We start from the raw sequence: 25,223 nt of genomic DNA, 5'->3' as shown, positions 1-25,223 counted from the left end.
AGTACTGGTTTTCAGACACCACAGAGGAACGCTTCGACTCGACGACTGTGAAGCTGAGGTATCTTGATTTGGGCTTCGAGTAAAGCGGACACACTTCCCCGCACCAGTTTACGGAGAAGATATGTTCTAATCATTCATTTATCTTGCAGTCATAATCCGATCTCAGGATTGTAGGGTTTTTTTTTCAAGAATGTAAGCCTGAAATGCCCCAGAGATGATTTTATGCTAATATGCAGTGTCTGGTTACAAAATTTAATGGAATTATCTGAGTCCAGGCGACTTTTACGTATATCCAATTAGCATCCGCAATAGCTTTTGTGACTGAAAAAGTTCTCAAACATCCATCGTCAAGATAACTACTACTGATTTTGGAATACGAAATTTAGTTTTGTCGTGGAAGAAGTTGGAACGTTTCAATATTTATGTAAGCATTTTTGACGATTTACACGGTGATCCGTTTGAGCTGTCGCAAAAAGAAACGTAAACATGGCAGAACGGCGCACTGTGTTCGCTGTTGCGGTGTGACCGCCATGTTTGTCTCTCATGCGCAAGCTCCGCCATGTGGCCACACGGCTAAACCGCCTGTAAACTCTCCATTCACCCTACACGGACATCCTTCCTGCTCACAGTCAAACAAGCTGCTCAGAGATACGTACATTAACTTCTTGTGTACAACGGTTTACTTTTCTAACATCTCAAATGGACCCCTCTGTATATTTGTTAAAAATATTTTACTGTTAAATTTGAATCAGTGTGAAGATATTGAAGACGAATCCACGTATTTTCATTTCAGTGTTTTGAAACTCAGAATATTTAAACTTTACGAACAATAATGATATTTTATCTGTAAAAAAATTTCCTTCGATGAATTTAAACCCTGTACAAATATGTGAACCTTATTTAGAAACCATTTACTGGAATAGTACAATCTTTCTGATATACAGTAATTTATTTCTACAGGACAGTAACTAGACATTTTAGCTACTGGCGGGCATACTTTTCCTCTCACAAAACGCTGTCCACCCCAACATTCAATTTGTCTTAATTGCTAATTACGCGACAGGTTACAAATTTTAATGATGGCGGAAACCGAAATGGCGGAGAATGGGCAGGCTGGCAATACTGTTTGTAATTTAAAATACTGAACTTCACCGGCACCACCCCAGTCGAAACTGGAAAGCGAAATATGACAATTCCGTTTACGCTTTTATGACCGTTTAAATGTAACCTGGTGACGATAGTTTATGTGTTTAAATATTACAAATTAAAGCCTTATTTTATGGTAAAAATAATATCAACACGCAGGCGACCTAAAGGGGTCTCGTATCAGAAGTTACGTAGCCTTGTATTTGGAAGGCCCTCGAGGACACTGGCTGTTCTCGGGACATTCGTGGTTTTCCTCAGATCCTTAAGGCAAATTCTAGGGTATTAGTTCATTAGACAACTGATTCCTTCCAAATCATCCATTTCTCGCTACAATTCGACGACATACAGTCTAGGTACTGATGACGTCTTAATAGAGCCCACAGAGACGACAGAAGCCTCTGAAGCTAGGTCCTGTAGACCTAAGAGCTGATTTGTATATATTCATGTGCACATAACTGCGATAAAATTAGGTTCTGAAAACATAACAGCTGATATGTATATATTCATATGCACGTAACTGCGATAAAATTAGGTTCTGAAGACATAACAGCTGATATGTATATATTCATGTGCACATAACTGAGATAAAATTAGGTTCTGAAGACATAACAAGAAATAGCAAGAAGAATTCAGTGATTTCAAGTGCTACTCTGTGCGTTGAGATCCGTTGCTAGGAGACGACTAGCGGAAACTGAGAATCCTAGTGCGTGTGCAACGGTGAACTGGAAAGTGTGTAAATCAGCGATAGCGCTCTACTGATTGTAATTAAGAGAGATTGTAACCGAAGGGCCAATAAATCCAGTCGCCCGATCTAGAACCTGTTGTCACGTGTACCCCGCTACGCGTGACCGTATGTGGTGAACATTAGTACAGTATATATTACTCGTAGTTACAGGTTCTATACTAAGAACAAATGTGTGTAGTACAACTCTATCAAACTTATAAATATAATTTAAATACACACATAAGCAATCTCAATTTAAAAATACACGAAGGCAATCTCCTATTGTTACACGAAATTCTGAAGGGCCGAAACACGTAAGGCGATTTTACTGACACAATACTTAATGAACGTTTGCTACACTTGATGTCAGTCTTGTTCTTTAACAATTGGTATAAAATGTAAGATGTATCATTGTAAGATATGGAGTTAAAATAGTTATGATACCTCACACCGCGTTGTAATGTACGGAAATTTTTAAAAGAAATAAATACTGTGTTCAATTCACATTTTGGGTGCACGAAGTTTTAAATTAAGTTTAAATTAAATGCATGCCTTTTATTAACACGACATTGCTTACCAAAAGCGCATTCTCCATCTTAACACATGTGATCAATTCATACGCTTCAAAAGATTGTAAAAAGTTTAAATTCGTCTTCGTTACTGTGGTAAAATGAAGCGTACGTTCAAGAGAAAAACAAACTCTGATTTTCTGGAAGGCAAATTTGGCCAACTGTCTCAAACAACAAATTCGCTATGGAGGAAGTCCAGAAATTAGCACCTACTTATTCCACTACGCGACTCCTTTATGTGCACCGAGATGAAAATGTCCAAATTTCGCCCATCGCACAAATTACAAATTAAGAAACTAGACTAATACGAGTAGTAACTTCTTTAACGACAACATATCAAACAAGCGGTCGAATTACTGAGTGCAGAATAACGCTGGTGGTATTTTTACTTTCTCCTGCAGTTCATGAAGGACATCAGGAATTTGAAATGAGGCACTGAAAGTAAGTCAGAACCGTTAACGTTTGACTGAATCCCTCAGGAGATATGACGTACAAGTGGGGAAGGCCACAACAGATATCAAGTCACAGGATATGAATAGTCATTTGCTTAATTTAAGGCACCGCGGACGCATTAAAATCCTTTGTCACACACAAACCGAGTTCGAATTCAGTACTTCTACACTGCATGGCGGACGTACGGTCCAGACGTAGAGGCATCCACTTCTCCTTACTGATACCTACTTGAACTAAATCATATCAGGCCACAACTCCTGTATCGCTGCAACCTGCCACGCATTAATACACTGCTGATGTTAGGGAACTTCAAAAGCCAGCTGGGCCCCTGGAACCTTCCTGCCCGCGCCGCAGAACGGGAACATCTGTTCCGATAATATTTACGAGGTGCCTGCAACAAGGGCCCTACAGCCTTTACGTCCTTATTGCACTCACACCGCGCAGTAGCAACCAGAAGTTCAACTAAGCGTGTCGATTCCTCGCAGCTAGTCTTCATATTTCTGCAGAACTGAGATGTCGGCCCAATCTGCAATCTCAGGGCCAAGGGCGGTGAGCTTTTTGTGGAAAACGTGGGAATCAGCTGAAACTTCACTCAGCTGTTTATACGCAAACGCTGTGTGGGTGGCACTGCGTATCTGAAACGTCTAATTGTACAGGAGTGCGTCAACCTCGGACAGAGACGCTACCTTAAGAAACTGATAATTCTATCCTCAACACAGAATACGAACCGCAGTCGCCATACCGGACGTCTCACGGTTGCAAACTCGACTTACAGCGTGCCATCAAAGATGCTTTACAAAAAACTGGTTAAGTGTAGAACGGCACGGGAAAACACCGCTTTCCTTATTGGCGCGTCATCGCCGTGTTTACAGAGTTCTGTGGCTCAACAATTCTTGCATGGCGCAATTACGCTACAATATATTTAAGGATTCATTCAACCGGGAATATTAACTAAAAGCATTAAATGCAAATGAGAATAATGTACGGTCTCCAGACGGTATATCAAGCGTTAGTACTGAAAGGATGCAAAGCAACAATGGGAGTTATTCGGATGTGAGAGCAATATTACAGCCATCCACGAAAGGTGTCAAATGTATCGGAGAATATAGGTCTTAAAACAAGACAAGAAGTTCTGGAAACAACTGATCGTCTACAATACGGACCGCATAGAAAACGGTGCATCCATAATTCTTGGTTGCCGTGGTAACATGTTTACTGAGATTTTCTCTTGAAACGATAGGAGGATATACACCCACAGACTCCTTGATATGACACGGACCGCAAAGGGAACGAGTCAAACAATTGTTTGCTTCGTGTATTCGTTGTCGTGATATGTTTATCGAGCAGTTGCCTTTTTTTATTGCTAGTGGGGTGGGACTAAGTTCCTTGTACTGCGGCCACTTCTGGCCTATTGTACCAGCCCCAGATGATAGGTGAGGGTGATTGTGGAGCAATTGGTGGAATGGAGATTGGCAGGGGAAACTGAAGTACTAGGAGAAAACCCGCCCAGGGCCACTTTGTCCACCACAAATCCCACTTGACCAGAGCCGGGATCGAACCCGGGCCGCCGTGGTGGGAAGCCAGGGACTAACCGCTTGAGCTATGGCGCGGCCTCAGCACCAGGTTACTTTGCCCAGAAGATTTTGGTTATTTGCTAAGGTATGAAGTCGTCTATTTTTATTTGGTTTTGGAAAGTGATACAGAATACTGTCGCTTACTATTCCATGAAATTCTATCAACTGGTTCCACGCCATAAATGCGTTTAATAACAATGTAAGGTGTTATAAGCTCTTTTATATTCCAATGTGAAAAATGTACTATTACGAATATCCATATTAGCCTTTGTATTTTAGACCACCCTTAATGCGTACACACATGAATGTCAAAAGGATAAACATTAAATAATGCACTTACAAGACAAATCGCAATTTCCAAGAAAATACCAATAATTTATTCACTCTTGATTTTCACTTGTTCAAAAGAAATATAATGGCGTTTCTTAAAACCTCGCTATCCTATACAATTGTTAGAGGTTCCACTTCGCTGTTATCACAAATTACAGTACAGAGAAATTAAAATACGAACGTTTCAAGCTGTTCTATATAAGCAATTTTAAAGAAAACAACGACAGCAGACGCCAGAAACAGCTGCTGGCTGATCCACCTAGCGGCAGAATTGGTATTAGCAGCAACTGGCAAGTGTCTCTCTCTTTCGGAGCGCTGCGTTACATTACTCTGATACAGCAACATTTGAAGTTCATTTTGTAGAAGTTTAGTTCATATTTCGTGCTTTCAAATCTGTCAATTTGGTGGACCTCAATATAAGGTACAATTCACATATACATGCTACAAAACCTTACGGAGGTCTGCAGATTGTGGCAAGTATCTTACTAATATTCTGTATCACTAGGAACTCATTTCTCGGACCACAGGAATCTTGTGACGACACAATTTATTCTGAAGTTGTAACCAGCATGCAGAAGGAAAGAATACTTTACCTATGTTATGCGTTCGAATGTCAGTTTACGTATCAACATTTTCTCCTGACTTACCCTGTCCTGGCGAAGTTGCTGAAGTATACTATGACGGCTTCGGAAAGTCCCACCTCGGACTTCGTGTAGTTACGAGGGAAGTGGCTGAAACCATCAACCAAGGGTGCACCAAACACGTAGGGAAGCTCCTCCCCATGCACTGTGCCCATCCGCTGTAACAATTAGAGGGCAGTATTACTCACTTGCCTTCCACTATGAGATCCTGACAGTATGACTTAAGCATTTCTTTTATTGCTAGTGGGGTGCGACTAAGTCCCTTGTACTGCGGCCACTTCTGGCCTATTGTACCAGCCCCAGATGATAGGTGAGGGTGACTGTGAAGCAATTGGTGGAATGAAGATTGGCAGAGGAAACCGAAGTACTTGGAGAAATCCTACCCCAGCGCCACTTTATCCACCACAAATCCCACTTGACCAGACCCGGGATCGAACCCGGGCCGCCGCGGTGGGAAGCCAGCGACTAACCGCTTGAGCTATGACGCGGCCCAGATAACTATCTTAACTTATCGAATTTCCGTCACAACTACACTCTACGAAATGCGCTTCCTAAATTTAAACACGATGTTTAATGCAAAGAATATTCATAGAGAAACATTTTCTGTTTACTGTGGGAAGTGTTTGTCGTGTAAAGAGGTTCACAACTGCGTCGAGAAAAGTTGAGGTTGAAACGGAGGTGCGGAAGTGGCTGAGAAGCAGTCAAAAGATTTCCATGCTGCGGGTTTGGCGCACTTGTAAAGCGATAGGACAAGTGTGTCAATGCTGGTGGAGGATATGTCGAGAAGTGAATATTTTGGCAAGGTTGGAATATCACGTTTAATATCCATTTGTGACTAGCGTACTGATCCTCCCTAGTAATTACGGTATTATAATATATCAAAGTTAATATCATCTAATTAATAAGATAATATTTGTTACGAGAAAGGGGAGATTATCGCATTCTCGCTCGGTGAATATTCCATATGCTCATTCTTGCTGTCACTGCACAGGATGCAATATCCACCCACTTCATGGAAATTGCCATATTCAGAGCAGGCGGTGTCTCCTTTGGAGATGCGACACTTGACAGTTCTTGAGCACAATAAATCTAAGGGAGGCGTGCTGGGGACCCCCGTTATGACTATCGTACACATGAACGCTATCAAAATCGCTGGTTCATGGCTCTCGGATACGTTCCACCAAAACGTCGGTTAACACAATATCTACACAGCGCCACATCCCAGATGACGGCTTTCTTCATAATCACCGCTGTGAAAACCTCAAATCTTACATAGCAAGCGATCATTGTGCGAATTTCGACCATAATTTCAACCTGGAATCTGCAATAAAATGTTTAACATTATTAAAGAGGATCGGCAGTGATTTATATATCAGTGTGACAATAACAGTAATTCGACGTAACTGTTCTTTAATAAACCTAATCAAGTGTTACCTATTGTTGTTACTGTGACCAAGCACGTGTGCTGCACTGTTCTATCTGCCGGAGCAAGACCTGTTAAGACCCTGAGATAAGATATGTGGCCTACCGAATTTTGAAAACAGTCAGTGATCCCCAAAAGGTGCCACGTCTACTTTTAAGCACGCTACTCTGTGCTTACTGGCGCCCAATAAACACCTCGCAATAAGAAATGGGAGGGGTTAGGGGTAAAGACAAACGGATAGGAGTTCGGCATCTATGGGAGGGACAAGCGATCGGCGGCCCAGTGAAAATTACTCTAGCTGGAGGGCAACACGAATCCTTCCATTCTCCCAGACGCTCGCCCCTCAAAAGGAACGTTGCAGTTGGAGCCCAATGCGTGGCGTAAATAGCAGAGTGATACGTATACTTCCGCCCCTCTTCCTCTTTATCCTGACCAAGACAGCAGCTGGCCAATTAGGCATACTGAAACGCAGAGATGAACCACTGAGCTACCGTAAACTGGGGTCACTTTGTGACAGCGAGTCAGTTAATAAGAAATGAGATAGTCATGCCACTGAGTCACCCACCCTGTCACAAATTTGTCCCGGTTTAAGTACATCATATACCCCCTACTGTAATAAGGTGTGGACACGCTTACAGTTATTGTCGTTCTTTGTAAGTCCCACGTCAATATCAAGTTTATTATTGGCAGCCAAATTATAAAATAAACCGTAAGACGAAACTTTTTTTCCCCCCTTGGCACTACAGCCCCAGTGGGCCTAGGCCTACCTCCATGAACTTCTCCGTTCACTTCGGTTTACTAGATCTTACACATTCGGTAGGACGCCTTGGGCGAGTGATCAGCTCGTCGCAAGGCCTATACCTGTAGACAAACACAGAAAAACGCACACAAACATCCATGCCCTGAGTGGGATTCGAACCCACGATCCCGGCTTCCGAGCGAGAGAAGACAGTGCATACCTTAGACCGCTCGGCTACCGTGACCGGCAAGACGAAACTTAGTGGAAGGTTATTTATCTCGTACTGCGTGAAATAGTAGACTGAATTGCAACTACACTACCAAATGTTAAATTTTTCAGCTGTTAAATATGTGCTGTTCGGATTGTCATCGCTACAATTGTGCCATATTGTAAAAAAAAATGTATTGTATAAAGTTGTGAACCCAAGTCTCATCGGTATAAGATAACAGCTTCTTGGGCTAGACATCGCTATTTCTTGTAGTGCTCAAGTATGTCGCACAGCGAACTACGATGTCTTGTGTCTCATTTTAAAGAGATCACATGTTCCCTAACTTCAAACTCAGACCCCATCTCTATCGGAGTTCTCCGAAAAGTTCATATTACCCTTTGAAATCTAATTTCATTTCTTAAGAACATGACAATCCAGTGCGAAGTGGGAATTTATTTGTTTACTTCTCAGTATTCTAAAACACGTGTCTGGGCACAACACATTTTCTAAACAACTGAATGAAAGCCTCTTTCTGCCATACCTAGTTCTTTCACGCCGTTAAAATATGTCCCTCAATTTTTTTTCCTGAAATTCAGAACGTAATGGTGAAACAGGCCGATAGTGTAGCCTCGTGGTCTAAGGCATGAAGTGTCTTCTCTCGCTCGGACGCTGGGATCGTGGGTTCGAATCCCACACAAAGCATGGATGTTTGGTGTGTGTATGCGTTTATTCTGTTTGTGTTGTCCTTGCGACGAGCTGATCACCCGTCCAAAGAGCCCTACCGTCTGTGAAAAATCATTACTGAACTGAATAAGAGTCCATGGCCCTGAATGGGCTGGAAGAGCCAATGAAAATAAAGGCGAAGTAGTCCTTGTGCTCAATTAGTTAAGCATCAGGTCGTGAAGACGTGGTCCCCCACTATACACACACACGCACCTACCACAGGTTTTTCACTTGTTTCCTTCTAACATTGTCTTTCCGAAGGAATAGTAAGTCCTTTGTTCCTCTTTCTTCTATTGGAGAATTTCATTACGTCATAAACAATATTCTCTCCTCAGTCAGACATCCTTCGTGGAGATTTTATATTTCGTGGAATATTCATTATGCAGATTTTATTCCAATATTGTTTCTTTTCGGATATCATGAACCACATTTCATTAGATTTTATACTGAAAAACACCGCACCTTGCATACAAATTTACAGCCATGGGCAGGCGTACATAACCACGTCACTAGACACAGTCATGGCCCCTGTTCTTGCTTACTAACGTTCTAGTAGTTCTAGTTCTAGTATTTAGAAGTGACAGTCCAGGAAAAGCTGCGCAGTGGATGGGCAGGTCCATTCGTGAAAGTTGAGGAGTGTTGTGATTAGTCATTGGTCTGCATTCAGTGCGAAGAGACGTCTCAAGAGCAATCGTCCTTGTACAGTCAAGTTAAAAAGTTCTGACTCTTGGAGTCGTATTTGAGTGTATTATTCTCTATTTACTGTATTAATATTTTATTTTATTGTTTATTTTTATTCGTTGATTTTCTTTTTTATTTATATTTGTACATATTTCCATCTCCTTTAACATGCCACCTACACGAAGTAAATTGAGTGGAAAAGTGTTGCATTCACAATCAAGAGAAATTGTTAGTAATGTATGTAAGTATATGAAAGAGGCTGGGCCAACAATTACAGTGAAGAACATAGGAGTGGAAGTAGCAAAGGCAAAAGGTGTATCGGTGGTGTCAAAATAATAATAAGAGGATCGCCTCGTTAAAGGTAGCCCGTTGACACGACCTGGACAGCAGACATAACCACGAGCTAACGTGTGGGAGAAACCGATTACCTCACTTCAGACATGAATACATCTTTTGTCCAGTTCGGTGCTACTTGCATAAGTACGAGTATGTGTACAGCCCGAGGCTTCTGTCAATGTTTGGCTTTAGTACACAAGTACCAAACAGAACAAAAGAGCTTAGAACAGTACTAGACACCTCAACGGCACTATGCTACAAACCCGAAGGTCGCGGGTTTGATTCCCGATGCCACTGAATTTCTTAATTTACCTAATTCTTCCAGCCACACTATGGCCCTGGGGTCGACTCAGCCTCTAACAGAAATGGGTACCGGGAATCTTTGGGGGGGGGAGGGTAAAGGGCGGCGGGTGTGTAAGGCTGACAACCTTACCGCCATCTGTCAACCTATTGTCTAGAAGATGTGTGAACTTTGACCTTTAACAACCCTACTGGCCTCCGCGGGCTCTTACAGGGACAGCTTTACCTTTTATACCGTACTAGACACCTAAACAGAAACATCCTTGGGATCGAGTTCTCATATGTACTAGGCCAGCAATTCATGGCTCACCGAGGTCTACCGAAATCACTTCCAGCTGCAACCGGGGGGAAGTGGAATTCACAATCAGAATACTCAAATGTTAATCACCATCATTCGCCGGCCAAACACACCCACGGACTGTAAGGGATTTCCACTTCAAACCCTCTCCTAAACGGTTAATTTAAATCTTAAAATCCCCAAAAATTCCCTGTCCTCGGTAAAGAGTAGAAACTTGGAGAGGTGTCTCTCAGAACCGACTGTACAAGTTCTGGCGACGACGGGCACCATTTCCAGTAGAACCGAGGACTAACGCCTGGGCTCTCTCGATGGTTGAGTGGGTCCAAGTTTAGAGCATGCGTAGCCACACATACAGGCAGCATTATCCTCAGAGCAACCGTAGCCGGGTAAGGAGACGCCTCCATCCACAGTGCCATGAAGTTCAGACTAAGATTCTGACAATCAGGTACTCGCTGCTCCGCATAATTCTTGGAAAACTTACAGAGCCAGGCACCAACATGTCCACGGACAACTAAAATAAAGAGGTTTCCAGTAGGTGCTATGGCAAATCTTAAGTCTTGAAGTGTCAGTGTTAATTCCTATATGCAACTCACTGGAATCCTGAGTTTATGAACAAATGAAATGTATATTACATACTTCTCAAAGAGTACTTAAAATTCAGATGAATATTTCCTCCATATGTTTCTTGAATTTAAACTTCAGAGAAACGTCAAGGAACGTTATATACTGCCAGATATGGGAAATGTCAATATCATCGGCACAACCAAAAAAAAACGTACCATAACCAACAAAGGCCCATGATTCTGGCAAACGAATGTTGCCAAGAAATTAATGTGAGTCAACTCCCCCTCCTCCAACCTTAAATTTTACAGACTATCAGTGGTTCTCAAGTCACGTGTCCGGGGTTCCGTGACTAATAATAAAGGGTTATGGATTGGATGATTGTATTTATTAACACTTCTTTCCACAATCCTTCGTAATTACAATTTATTACACCACCTCACACCCAAAGACTGCCTGAAACTCCCTCAAATCCTTACTGGACTACGAGTGTCTTCTCTTCTGCTGTCACTATTTGGTTCTGATTTACGGATCGGCCACTTCTTCAGCTTCCGCTGTTCGCTGGTTAACACTCAAACTTCTGAACTGACTTCTGAATTGAATTCTCTTGTGAATGACGAATGAATGACTCCCAATCTGAGTCTTGTGTTACGACCGACGGTCAGCCGGTCAGTCTCTTGGAATAAAGCACCCACCCATCTGGGGCTTACGACCAGATCTTTATTACTGTCAGACAGTTGAGAGTTTGTTGACGTGGGGCGCTCTCTCTGACGAGAGGACCGGTCTGTGGTTTATAATTTCTTCTGGTTCTCGCCAGCGCAGTCATTTTCGGGTCTGAGTCCCGTGGGATTCGTGACCACATTTTACTGTCTCAGATTTGAGACTTCCTTTTTCGTCGCCTCGTACGATTCGCAGGGCCACGGTGGAGGTTTTCGACCCCGCCTCCACACGGGTGATTCCGATTCAAGTCCAAGTCACATAGCGACTGACGGTCCGTCAGTCTGTCTGTCTTGGTGTCGAGCCTCGCCTGGGGCTCATGACCAGATATTTTTTATATGAAAGTTACTGTCCTGTTCATTTGGGGCGCCCTCTTTGACGAGAGGTCGGGTCTGTCATTTGTCAGTCATAGTCAGTATTAGTAAGTCCACTGTCAGTATTTATATATATTTACAAAAGTAATCTTAATTCCTATTTCTATGTGGTATATATACAAGGCCTCTGTCAATCCAGGCTCTATATAGCAGAGTATGCCCTACTGCTAGTAGTGTTCTCTACCACGGCAGTCTAGTCTGTGTTTGGGGGGCATCAGTTTCGATTCAATTACGTGTTCGCCTTTTATAACTTCGGGGCGGCGGAATATAAGTCACGACTCCACACAGTTCCTCTATTACTCTTTGTTTATCCGCTGCTGCGGAAAAGTGCTTAGCGAGCCGTCGTCTAGCAATGAACTATTCCGGCTTTCAGGCGTCATGTCATAATATTAATGACAGACAGCTCACTCATCTGGTTAGAGTGAAACCGGGGCTGCTTCAGAGTGTTTTAACTGTACTGCAGCAAAGTAGTTTAGTGACGTGTTTATAATTCTATGCTCTGTTGTGTCATGCCGAGCTCACGCCTCTTCCCTCACCTTCGACTAGACTTATCCTCATAAAGGAGACCCTCAGATATTTGGTCTCTTGGGATCGTGACGTAAGCAGTCCAAACACGTGGGCCCCGTATATTATAGAGTCGCTGTATGAAGCCAGGTTTCAATAAAGAAGGGTGAAGGAAGGGGGCGTACCGGGCTCGCGTGTCACAGGGGTTAACACGAAGCCAGTTCCTGAACAGGGAGGAATATGAATGGGAACACTGAGACACAAGTGTGAGAGGAAACAATGTAACTAGCCCTATGGAACCAAGACATTCTTAAGAAAGTAACAGTTTCTCAACTGCCGGTAATCGAAGAAATGATCAGGATTTCGTGGAACTTAAAGTTTCATTATCGTGTTTACACTAGAGCCCGTGAGTGGCTCCTGCCCAGACCCAGACAAACGCAGCACCAGTTTTCCATACTACTTCTTTATGACCCATTTTCATATTACTCAGACGCTCATGGTTATGTCTTCTTAGTGATCTATCTCCTGCACATTCTTCTACTACAATTTCTTACGCAGTTCTCACGTCTTTCATGCGTGCTACATGCCTTGGTTCTATCATCCTCCTCCATTTGGTCATTGTAATAATATTTGCCCGTACATACTATTTTGAACACTGGAATATAAGCTATGTCACTGAGCTAGAGTCGTTTATTGCGTGTACTTGTTTAGACAGATGAAACACTAATATTGTGGCTTCGAATCTCAATTTAACCATGGATTAAGGGCGCCTTTTCTTCTGTGTTTGCGTTGCCGTCTGTAGATTTGAGGCCTGCGAAGGGTCCAGCCCACGTACGCGGAGTCTTACCCGTTTTATAAACAGGATTCGCTGTTTCGGAAGGTAATTCTGAACATGAAGAGGTCAAAGACCTGATCAATAAAACATCAATAAAACCTAAAGAAGAAGGAGAAGATCATTAACACACACATTACCCTGCGGTGCGTGCATTTAGTTGATCTGAAACTTGTCACCTCCGTCGTAGAAACAGAACAAAATGGCGTGTACCAAACTAAGACGTCACAAAAGCACTGCGAAGTGTTGCTCAATGCATTAAGATGTGGAACCAGGAAATCCCATGTAACGCGGTAAGCAACAGAACTTGAGTTACTTCGTAGCGAAGGTCTCCATAATCACGGCTACAGAGCAACTATTGAAGACATCGATTCCTATGCACCGCATACAGAAACAGGCTTCCGTTACGACTAGGTACACATTGTTCTCACAGCAATGGAAAGGAAAACAGAGAAATCAACTGTTCGACTCGGTTTCCTCTATTCGGTACGCCAAGAGCTACCTCAAGAGGATTACTGGAGATGAGAATCCGGGACCCCGTGTGGAGGAGAGGTCGAATGCCTCCACCGTGACTGTCAGTCGTAAGAGGAGACGAAAAGTGAAGTCTCAAATCTGAGACAGTAAAATATGGTCACGAGTCCCAAGGGACTCGGACCCAAGAAAAACTACGCTGGCAATGGCCAGCAGCATATACAAAATACAGACCCGTCCTCTCGTCAGAGAGGGCGCCACACAAAATCAAGACCGTAACTGTCAAACAGTAATAAATATCTGGTCATGAGCCCCACATGGGGCTCGAAACCAAGACTTACAGACTGACTGACCGTCAGTCGTAATGCGATTTTGACTTTGAGAATCCAGGAGACATGGTACAGAACAAGACAGAAGAATACAGAAGGATAAAGAAGTGAAGATTAGAGGCTAGTGCAAGATCCAAACAGCGAGAGATTCATTTTACAGAAGAAGTCAAACGTGTGAACTGTTGTAATCACGTGACAGTGTGACAGAGGCGCATAATGAATCCAGTCAATCAGATATAGAACTCACAGTATCAGTCACGCGTACCCCTCTACAGGGGACAATATATAAAGGCAGAGGCTAGCAAACTGTACAGCTAAACACGTATGTTCCGTATATTCATTCAGTGAAATCTTTGTTTGGAGGTTATTTCTCGAAACATACATGGATTGAGTGACTATAGACGAAATTTGGATTGGTACTTCGGTTTACTGAACCCTTACAGAACGTAACTACCAATAACTACAAGACTAACGCTATTTGACATGTTCTGCAGTTCACTACAGTCTGCTGTATCTTCACCGATTGGTGCGTGTCATGAATCTGTTGCGGCCTTTGCCTAGCGACCGCCGTTCTTTATACAGTCATTACGTAGCAACGGGTCTACATGCTATCATATTTATTCTATCTGGATAATAATTCATGTTTGAGAATGGCAACTTCTGGTGAAAGTTGAGGCCCTGAGAATTTCGCTGCTTCATGGCAGATAAGTTCCCAAATCTTTCTGGTTTCTACTTTCAAAGCAGATTCTGCGCTCCGCTGAGATTCCGAATTCACTTGTTAGACTGTCTTGCACACCAAATCATTTAGTGATCACTGTTGTGACTTTAGACAACTAATTAAACTTAAAAACTGTCATAAACTGTTCAACATTATTAAAATGGATCTGCAGTTGTCTACTTATCAGTGTGATAAGAAGTGTCATTCGCTGTAATTGTTGTTGAAAAAATCACCGTCCAATGTCCATCATTGTAGTCGAAGTGTTGTGTGTGTGTGTGTGTGTGTGTGTGTGTGTGCGCGCGCGTTCGTGCAGCTACTGTGATCCCCTTGCCCTGCTACAGCAAGGGCCTTTAAGAGCCAGGGAAAATATCTCCTGCTTTACCAGTCCCAAGTATGAGCTAGTCATCTCATGTTCTGTCCTTACCAGCAGGCATCCCACAAATTTGTAACCACAACAGCCTGGTAACTACTGGCGCCAAAACAAGTCCTTCAGCCTTCCCAACCAATCATCTCAACACTTCAGAAGTTATGGAGGTAAGGATATAGATCCTTACAAACTCGGACGTAGGGGCAACCTACGAGCAGCTACACGTGCTCTTCCACCGCGGGCCCAAAACTACCACAGATGCCTCAATCAATATGGAAACACAAGGACTCATGGGAGAGATTTATGAAACAGGCAGTTCATGTGGGCTCAGGTGGCATGATAAACATACCAGGTTTCATAAATACTGGTTCATACATTCAAAAGTTGACGGGGGATTCAAAGACATACAGACACACACACAGCATGACGNAAAGACTGATGGGAGAGATTTATGAAACAGGCAGTTCATGTGGGCTCAGGTGCCGTGATATACATATCAGGTTTCATAAATACTGGTTCATACATTCAAAAGTTGACAGCGGGGATTCAAAGACATACAGACACACACACAGCATGACGATCTCATAAGCCTACTTGTATCTTTTCAAAATAAGGAAAGTAGAGTAAATCAGGTAAACGTAACAGTACTCCTTGGTATCAAAAACATTCAGATTTTTAACTCGATGTCCTGAAACATTTGAAAGTTAGCTTTCGGTGTTATCTGAAATTAATCTGTGCAAATCAATTTAAAATACATGTGTGGTTTACAATATACACTCATTCCATTAAGTCGGTTAGGAATAAGGATATAACGCCGTACAGACCGTATAAAGTCAACCAAAGTTTCGGAGAAACGTCGCCTACATCTTCAGTGACGAAGAATAAGCCAAGCAAGAAGGCAGCAAGCAGACCCTGAACATGGTGACATGTTCTCGGACACGTCGGTTGACTTTCAACGTACTCCAGGGAGTTTTGCCCCAGAAGCTAAATTAACTAAAGTGGACTAACTTCAGGGATCTGAGACCTTCTTGAGAAACTGCCAATTGTGCAGCTACTCAAGAACTTCCCAGCATTTTATGGAATCCGAAGGTTCATTACCGTGTTCACAAGAGCCCTCCATTGGTCCCTATCCTGAGCCTGATCAATCCAATCCATACCACCTCATCATATCTCTCTAGGAACCATTTTAATATTGTTCACCCATTTGCACCTTGGTCTTCCTAGTGGTCTCTTTCCTTCTGGCCTTCCCACCTACATTCTATATGCATTCTATTTCTCCCCATTCGTGCTATATGAACTGACCATCTCTTCCTCCTTGACTTGCAAGTTATGAAGCCCCTCATTATGCATTTTCCTCAGATTCCTGCCACTTCATGTTCTGGCAGTTTTGAACTCTCCGTTATGTATCCACTTTATAAAAGCCGGAAACAGCCCAAAAACTGAGCTCAGAGAGTGTTTAAACTTGTGTCATTGCCATATATATTTTAACTTCTCGATATGGTTTGGACACCCGTATTCAGACCTCACACCCGATGATTTCCTGCTGGCACCGTGTGTATAAAATAACCACTTTATATCCAATTCTCCGCATCCCTCTTCCCGAAAATGGCAAGGGGAGAGAAAGGGGAGAGACGTGTTGGGAATAAGATAAGAAGTACAAGTTCATATTGTCAAAGATGCCGCAGATCTCAAGATATCTTAAGCACAGGTCGGAGCTAGAACTCGAATTCAATATACCAACTCCTGTTTCCCGTAAATATCCTTGGAAATATATCAAAGTAAACTAACTCCAGAAAGCAGAATTTTGCCACCAATGGTGCCTCGGCAAAATAGGAAAATTTCCAGGCTTATATGGAAACAAGAGGTCCATTACCATGCTCACTGGGGGCCCCAAACGTATCCCATGCCAGCCCACATGGATCCAGCCCCAAAACCTCAAACTTTGGTTCCTTTATTTATTTAGGCTTCAGTAAAATTAGAGTTCAGATATTGCGAGTAACAGCTGCATAAGCCATGGTTCAAAGGAAACTACTCAAAATTATTATATTAAAGGAAGAGCACTGGATGACAACACAGATACCATAAAGTGACACATACAGGCTTTAAATGGCGCTAATAAGGAGTTTGGTCTAGAAGTAAACACAGAGAAAACTAAGTATATGTTGCTGTCTCGTCACTAAAATGCAGGGTAAAATCATGATATAAAAAGAGGTAATAGATGTTTTGAAAATGTGACACAGTTCAGATATTTGGGAACGACTGTAACAAATCAAAACCTGATTCAAGGCGAAATTAAGAGGAGATTGAACTCGGGCAATGCCTGCTACCATTCAGTCCAGAACCTTTTGTCTTCTCGTCTGCTGTCTAGTAACATAAAAATTAGAATATAGAAAATTATAATTTTGCCTGTGGTTCTGTATGGTTGTGAAACCTAGTCTCTGACTTTAAGGGAGAAACACAGACTTAGGGTGTTTGAGAACAGGGTGTTGTGGAGAATGTTTGGACCGAAGAGAGGTGAAGTGACGGTAGGTTGGTGAAAACTGCATAATGGGGAGCTTCATGACTTGTAGTCTTTATCAAGTACAATTAGAATGATCAAGTCAAGGAGGAAGAGGTGGGCAGGACGTGTAGCGCGAATGGGGAAGAAGCGGAATGCATATAGGATATTGGTAGGAAAGCCAGAAGGAAGGAGACCGCTGAGAAGACCATGGCGTAGGTGAATGGGCAATATTAAAATGGATCTTAAGAGACGTAGGATGGGATGGTATGGATTGGATTGATCTGGCTCAGGATAGGGACCAGAGTAAGGCTCTTGTGAACACGGTAATGAACCTTCGGGTTCCATAAAATGCTGGGAAATTCTTGAGTGGCTGCACAACTGGCGGCTTGTCAAGAAGGGCTCAGCTCAATGAGTGAGTGAGTGATTACTAAAGTGAAATGGTTGCAGAATACAAGAAAATATATTTTTTTATTTCTAGTGGGGTGGGACTAAGTCCCTTGTACTGCGGCCACTTCTGGCACATTGTACCAGCCCCAGATGATAGGTGAGGGTGATTGTGGAGCAATTGGTGGAATGAAGACTTGCAAGGGAAACCGAAGTACTCGGAGAAAACCTGCCCCAGCGTCACTTTGTGCACCACAAATCCCACTTGAGCTATGGCGCGGCCCAAAGAAAATGTAAATCTAAACTCGCTGATAAGAGAAGGAATTTCAGAGATCTATAAGAGAACTCTTTTGGATTTGAGACCCTCAGCGGTGGATATGACGAGTACGATCTTTGTATATGACGCCGTGTCCTCCGACAGAGTTTTTGACCTTCATAGGAACGTACCTCTTCCATGTTTAGGCAGAGCAGATGTTTCTCTGCTACCCTATTTGCTCGGTTCGCTTACTCTATGGCACGCATTTCGTTCCAAAATGTCAATAAATTTCTACCAGACTACACCGCGTCACATCTTGAAAAGAGCGCTGTTTAAAACAGTTTGTAAGCTTGAACCAAACACTAAGAACATACGTAATGTCCCAGGAGGAAAGGTCACTGTTCTGGGAGGTCACAGTATCGGTCATTCTAAGCAAAAAGTGTATATGTACAGGAAGACCGCACTAGTAACACATATACGGAAGGAACACGAGACGCAAAAATAACGATGGCCGCAAAACAGTACAACGACAGCGTTCTGGTCGTGAGATAAAAACTAAATAATTACCATACACAAGTGAACAGTGCAGTGATCTCAACAAACAAAAGGAAAATTGCCTGATGATGACCCATATGCGGCCGAAACAGGTTGTAAAGTGAGAAGAAACATATGTAAAACTAGAGACATTTGAATAATTTGATGATCAGTTTTAGTTTACACTTTTAGAATCTTAATGATATTTTATAATTTTAATATCGTAAAGTATTAAAGTGGCACTTTTAGTGAGAAACATATTTTAGATGCCTTTTATATTAAAAAAAATATTGTTGCATTATGGACGGGTATTTTAATAATACAGATAATTATTCCGAAAGGTTTCCGAGATAGAGCTATTTCACTGTACAGTACTGTACGCTGTACAGACGAGCAAAACGCCATATCCTTTACATGAGTTGCAAATTGCTTTGCTGTTGACGGTAGAATTTTCTAAAATCTATTATACTTAGGTAACTGTACCAATTTTGTCACTTGAACAACAGATGCCGATATTAGAAACAGTACGTAACATCTCCTTCTTATTAACAATTTTGGAACTGTACACTGAAATATCGCGGAAACCGTTCGGAATAGGTCACGCGCAAATACAGTGTTTGTTCAGAGTGGCCGATACTATGACCTCCCAGAATACTGACCTCTCCTGGGACATCCTGAATATGACATATGTATAATCGGTGCAAATTAATTAAACTATTAATTAATTATTAAATTTATAGTAACATATTTAATTTGAAATTACGACTTAAAATGCTATTTCTCGTTGTCTTCCAAGTTAAGTATATAAACTGACTCTAAGAATAATTTAAGGTCCCTGTGGAAACAACGTGAGGAAAGTTTAAAAATTCCTGTCTGGACGAGGAGGAAGTGGAAGTGGTAAGGAGTTTACATTACTGAACCACAAAGAGTTTAAAACATTGTTCTCTGTCCTCATTCTACATTTTCACCCTTGCCAACTTCCCACTTCCTCACAAACCCACGTACTTCACTTCAGCAACAGCTGGGGGGGGGGGAGGTTTATCTTACATTCTCTGTCAACTGAGGCATCTTGGGAATGCACAGGGGCAGAGCCATTTGCCTCTAGAACTTCGACATTCTGGAATGGAGTGGAGAAGGGACAAAGATTGGGTAGTGTTGCCATGATGTCGACACTACGAAATCGGAGCGTGCTTGGAATTCAGCACAACTCAAAAAAGGGGAGCCGGGAGAGGAACAGAAGAGATTTGGTGGATAGACTGGGTGTCTGTTCAACATGTTAAAACGTGAAGCTTGCTTCGGAGATGTTGCTAAGATTAAGATTATAGGTTTAGGGGCTTAAACTGGTATTCTCAACGTTATTTAAAAACGAAAACTAGGCCAAGAGATTTCAGCTAATGCCAAGTCTTAAAGCTAACAGCTCTCGGAAGTGGCATCTCTCGTTTATGAGACCCATCTCCATTACTAATTTTCATTTCCAAAATTATTTCCTGCAAATAAATGCAGGACACAACAAATATATTCAAGTAAATTACCGCCAGAATACATGACAATATCTTAATATAAATACAGGTACTAAATACTTTCAAAATTACTTAAAACTTCACATACCTGTGTACGACAGTAATGCAAATACGAGTAGTAATTGCATTCACAAGTTGGCAACATATTAATTCTGGGTCATGTTTGTCTACATTCGGTTCAGAACCATTTACTTCTTGCATCCAACCAATGATTTAAAATTTTAAATATGTGAGTTACTTTACATAAATGTGAAATATAATCTTTCACCTGAAGCGAAGAAAACAGGCAATGCATTTTACAGCAAAATGTTAAGTACAAATGCTGGGTCTTTAGAGAGAGAAGCGATAGAAGTATTGAGAAAATTACAAATAAATTGCCACATACACTGTACACTTCGAAATTTATTATTAATGATAACATTTGAAGGGGGATTAAATAGGCGGGGCATGTAGAACGTCTGAGGAAGTGAGAGCCATAGCACATTTTCAACTCAGAACTTTAAGAGAAGTGACCACTCTGCAGATAATGTTAGGAAAATGTTACAATAAATTATGAAGACAAAGAATTGGCAGTGAAACTGTGGACTGGATCTGGTTTAGCAGAGGTTCCAGTAACTGGAGCCTGTTGAAGCTGCAACGTGTCTCTGGATTTATTATACATTACCAGCTGACTGACTAGCAGCTTCTCAAGAATAAGGTCTGACAAACATATTGTGTTATGTCACTAGGCAGAATTTTCTCACAATTTGACTGGAAGGCGTGTCTCCATATGACGGGACGTGGCGTATGGTTTATAAGCAGCGCTGAATATTCTTTAGTTCGATATAATAGATTTAATGGGTTTCTTACTTCTACTGCCGACAGTACCTTTTAAATATTGAAAGGTATTATAAATATGTATTCTGTCCCATATGGTAAAATATATTTTATGAGTTAAGTGTGATTAACATGAAAATACTGTGATATCACATCAGCCGAATCAGCTGCTCCAGAAGCAGCCTTATAAGGTCCTGCAGCAACTACCAACAAAGTGTGGCATTCAACTCACAGATGCTTACATCAGATATGACAGGCAGCCTCACTGAAATGTCCACACGCATGAAGGATACAGACTAAATTTTATTTGTTCAACGAAATTTCTTCAGTTGCCTACGTTGCTTGGCGTCGAAAACAGGATGGTTTTTGAAGTATGAACTGAAAATGACGTGGTATTTATAAGTTGTGTCGCATTTTAATATTTCCAGGACGTACTGATGAATATTATGTAAACCAGGAAGGGAGTCCGTCTACATTTAAATATATGCTCCCTGGAATTATATGAATATGTATCAGGATTTCCAACCGCTCAATCGCAACACTCAGCATGTTAAATGAGATTTCCTTGACATAACTCGTTTAACAAGTTTAAATAAAAAGAAAACCAGGACGACGGATAACATCCCAAAACACGATAATTGCAAGTTTTATACAAGTTGCCGGGTCACTTCTCAGATTCTTGCTAGTGCTCAGCCCAGTAACGAATATTTCACCCAATGTTTGAGCGCTTACCTGTGGATAGTCTCCGTCTTTGGTCTGGTAATCAAAAACGTAGAAATATGATTTGGTAGCACCGGGTCCAGGGTTGGATAGTACCCTGTAGCTGAGAAGATCCCCCGTTTGCACAAGGGGTGCCACAAATTCTGCGTCACTGAGTGCTGCCACTGTGGCATCTCTCGTGTTGATTGGATGTTGCACTGTTCTCTCCCAGTCCGTATACTCGTTCACAACCGTAAAGAAAATCTCAGATAAGTGATACGTGTAGGCGTTCCTCACATAGGTCCTTATTATTTTATCCCTACGTTCGCCTTCAAATCCCGCTTGAATGTCAGACGCCGAAAATCTCCACAGTGCCTCACTTGTAACAACACCAAACAACAAATCGTATCTATTCCCACCGGCACTATTTGCTATGGCAGCTAATGTAGCATCCCCACTTCTCTTCATATTACTATTCACACCCCCACTAGATCCGGTATACCCCTGTAGATCAGGTTGGAAGTATGTGAGAAGTTCTTTCTGGAAATCTTTTTTGATGACAACACCATCAACACTTGGTCCGAAAGCGCTGAGGTATGTTGGTGCTGACACATCAGCACGAAGCAGTTCTTCTAGAGGGATATCTCGCAAGCAGTCTACGATATTCTCATGGTCTCTGTAAAGGTCTTCAGGTAAGGAGCAATTCACTTGTCGAGCAAGGCGTACAGCGAAACTAACAGGATCTTCTACAAGCGCCCAGCTGCTGAGGGCAGACCCGGACAAGAGGACGGCGCGATGAAAGAGTCCTGAAACATAAGAATAAATCAAATGTAAAATAAATAATGAGAACATTGCTATCAATAAACTTGAACATGTTCGATATATGATATAAATTCCGTCCTAAGTATATCATATATCGTATAGAGTGTAACAGGATGATTAAATATAATATTGAACATGTTCGTTTGAAAAATATTAACCTTAAATGGCTTAAATAGCCCTGAAACATCACAACAAACGAGAAAGACACAAACAGATAATCAGAACATTCCTGCCAATGAATTATACAAATCGGCTTGGGAAGTTTTGCGATGAACAGCCCTGAAATATCACAACAAATTTAGCGTATATGAGTGAATAACTAGAACAATCCTGTAAATAAGTAAAAGAAGTCTGCTGTAAACATGTCACAATGAAACTTACATAGCAGAACTACGAAGTAGTAGTGTGAATGACAGGGACATCCATAAATAGTGCATTAGACTATAGTCTCTGTGTGGACAGTTACAATTTCGTCGAAGTGGGTGCCCTCTCTGACGAGAGGACAGGCCTGTCCGCTGTCAAAAGGCAAGATCGATTACATGTAATAAACGATAAGATTAATTTAGTTACATAAGACGAGGCCTCTTGTTAGTCCCGGCTTGGGAAAGGAGTTCATTCCTCATCATATGCACTATGCGAATACGGTTCAACGGCAGTTCAGTCTCGTGAACAAAGGTTAAGTCTGACTGCTGTCAAGATGAGACTCTCGTATTTACTATATAGCACTTCGCCTTGTCTATGCAAAGAAGCTTTTGTAGTGTAGTCTGTATAGCGACTGGCTACGGGATGCATGACCGAGGTGTCGAAATACGAGTCCCGGTAAGGTCAGAACCTTCTCCACGTCGTCCAGACCGGCTCTGGGGCCCACCCAGCCTTCTATTTAATGGGTAACGGTGGGCTATTTCCCAGAGTGTAAAGCGGTAAGGGCGTAAAGCTCACCACTCACCTCCAACTGGTGGAGGTGGATCTATGGATCCACTCCCCCATACACCTTCATGGTGCAGTGCTTCATTATTTAGGCACAGGGACAATCTTACGTTACCATGTCTATGCGAAAATTTACATTTTCATGATTTTGTAAAACTTCTGCTTCCTGTCTGCCTAATTTTATCACATATTAACAAACATCTGTGCACTGAAAATCATTCCCCTTACATTAGTACTTCAACACTTGCCTACCCTTCTGCCTCCATAACGTCCTCCAATTTATATGGCTTCTTTTTTTATAGATCATGAGCTGCACATAACTGCCTACATAAGCCGTGGCTAGTGCAGTGAATGATATTCTGGACATTAACCTTCGACACATCGTATTGAAACGACGTTTGGGAGGCAGCTTTCTCCGAAATGCCACTTCGAAGATGATTGATGTCCAGAATATCAATCACTGCACTGAACTTTTTAACAAGTACATTAATAGCTTTTTATATGCACTCTTCACGCTAGTCTAAGTGTGCGGCATACTTTGGTAGGAACCGAAGAGGAATAAGAGATCTGAGAGTGCAGTAAGATCTCCACAACGGCGACTGGCTGAAATCGAACTGTGGCATTTTTTCTCAAAGCAAGAACTGTGGAGCCAGAGAAACAGCCGTTACTAGGGAACAATATTCTTTTATAGGCAACGGCCGCGAAACAGACAACAATGAAATCCGTTTCCAGGTAAGAGATTCATAAAAATAAAAAATAGACGACCGCTGCTAGGGAACGGCTCGGTAAACACGTTCCCGCATAAACGGATAGGAGAACGAATGGCGTTGTCTGTGGGGGCCGTGCCGAGTAGTTATAAGGAAGACAACTGGGACGACCAAGTCACTTCTATATGGGAGTCTGTGAAGAAAAGGGTCAGCTGGAAGAAAGCCGCCATTCAGAGAGAACTTGAGCGTGGAAGCTGAAGAATCTCCACTGTTAGAAGCCGTTATCATGGAACGGCTGGTGAAGGAACAGCAGGCTGCGAAATACTTAGTATGTCCTGTGGTGATTTGTAAAAGGGATTGCCCTGTAATTACTTGTAGTTCCGAGTAATGTGTATAAGTGGTCAATAAATCAAATAATCAGTCCATAACTCCGTCAAGAGCCACTCATACACATAATAGTATGTAGAAAATAAACGCTAGTAAAGTTTTACTGACGACACATCTTAAAGAAACTTTCCAAAGAGTACAGGAAAGACTGACAGTGTTATTTCTGAAGAATGTGATCCCTCTTATTATCTGCCCAGTATATTTCTTATCACTTATACTATATTATGTTAATTTATTACTGACCCATCCTCCGGAGTAGAAGCCTAAAGTTTCACTAATACACGGACCCGCTCGGTGGTTGCCGGACTTACTGCCAATTAATGTAATATTAAATGTATAATAAAATTTCTTGAAACAATATGAAAGTATTACAGAAACAAAACATTATCTCCCCTAACTATACAGTGTAAGTCTGGAAGATCTGGGGTGAATCTGTTTCGTCCCAATCTATTATTCTGTTCTGAGTCACGTCCTAGAAGGGATGACGTGACGCTTTGTATTCAGTTTGCATAATGTGACTTAATTCTGGCGACGGGAAAATGTCTGGGGACTGTGACGTACAGAAAGCAATACGACCACCGTCCATTACAGACTTACCTTCTAGCCGTGTGGTAGCTTGGTTGATTGAGGCACTATTCCACAAGCCGGAAGGC

At 42.0% G+C, this 25,223-nt stretch overlaps 1 protein-coding gene across 1 annotated transcript in view; it reads right to left on the bottom strand.

Moving 5' to 3' along the window:
- Window positions 1-25,223, bottom strand: part of LOC111875469 (neuroligin-3-like) — a 1,112,233-nt gene that overhangs the window by 35,860 nt on the left and 1,051,150 nt on the right. The window contains 2 exon segments of the mRNA XM_023871752.2: window positions 5,444-5,595; window positions 21,761-22,533. Of these exon segments, the coding sequence (XP_023727520.1) occupies window positions 5,444-5,595; window positions 21,761-22,533 (925 nt within the window).

This window comes from Cryptotermes secundus, unplaced genomic scaffold (assembly GCF_002891405.2).
Source record: "Cryptotermes secundus unplaced genomic scaffold, Csec_1.0 scaffold736, whole genome shotgun sequence".
NCBI lineage: Eukaryota > Metazoa > Arthropoda > Insecta > Blattodea > Kalotermitidae > Cryptotermes > Cryptotermes secundus.
This window is presented reverse-complemented; position numbering and strand designations above follow the sequence as displayed.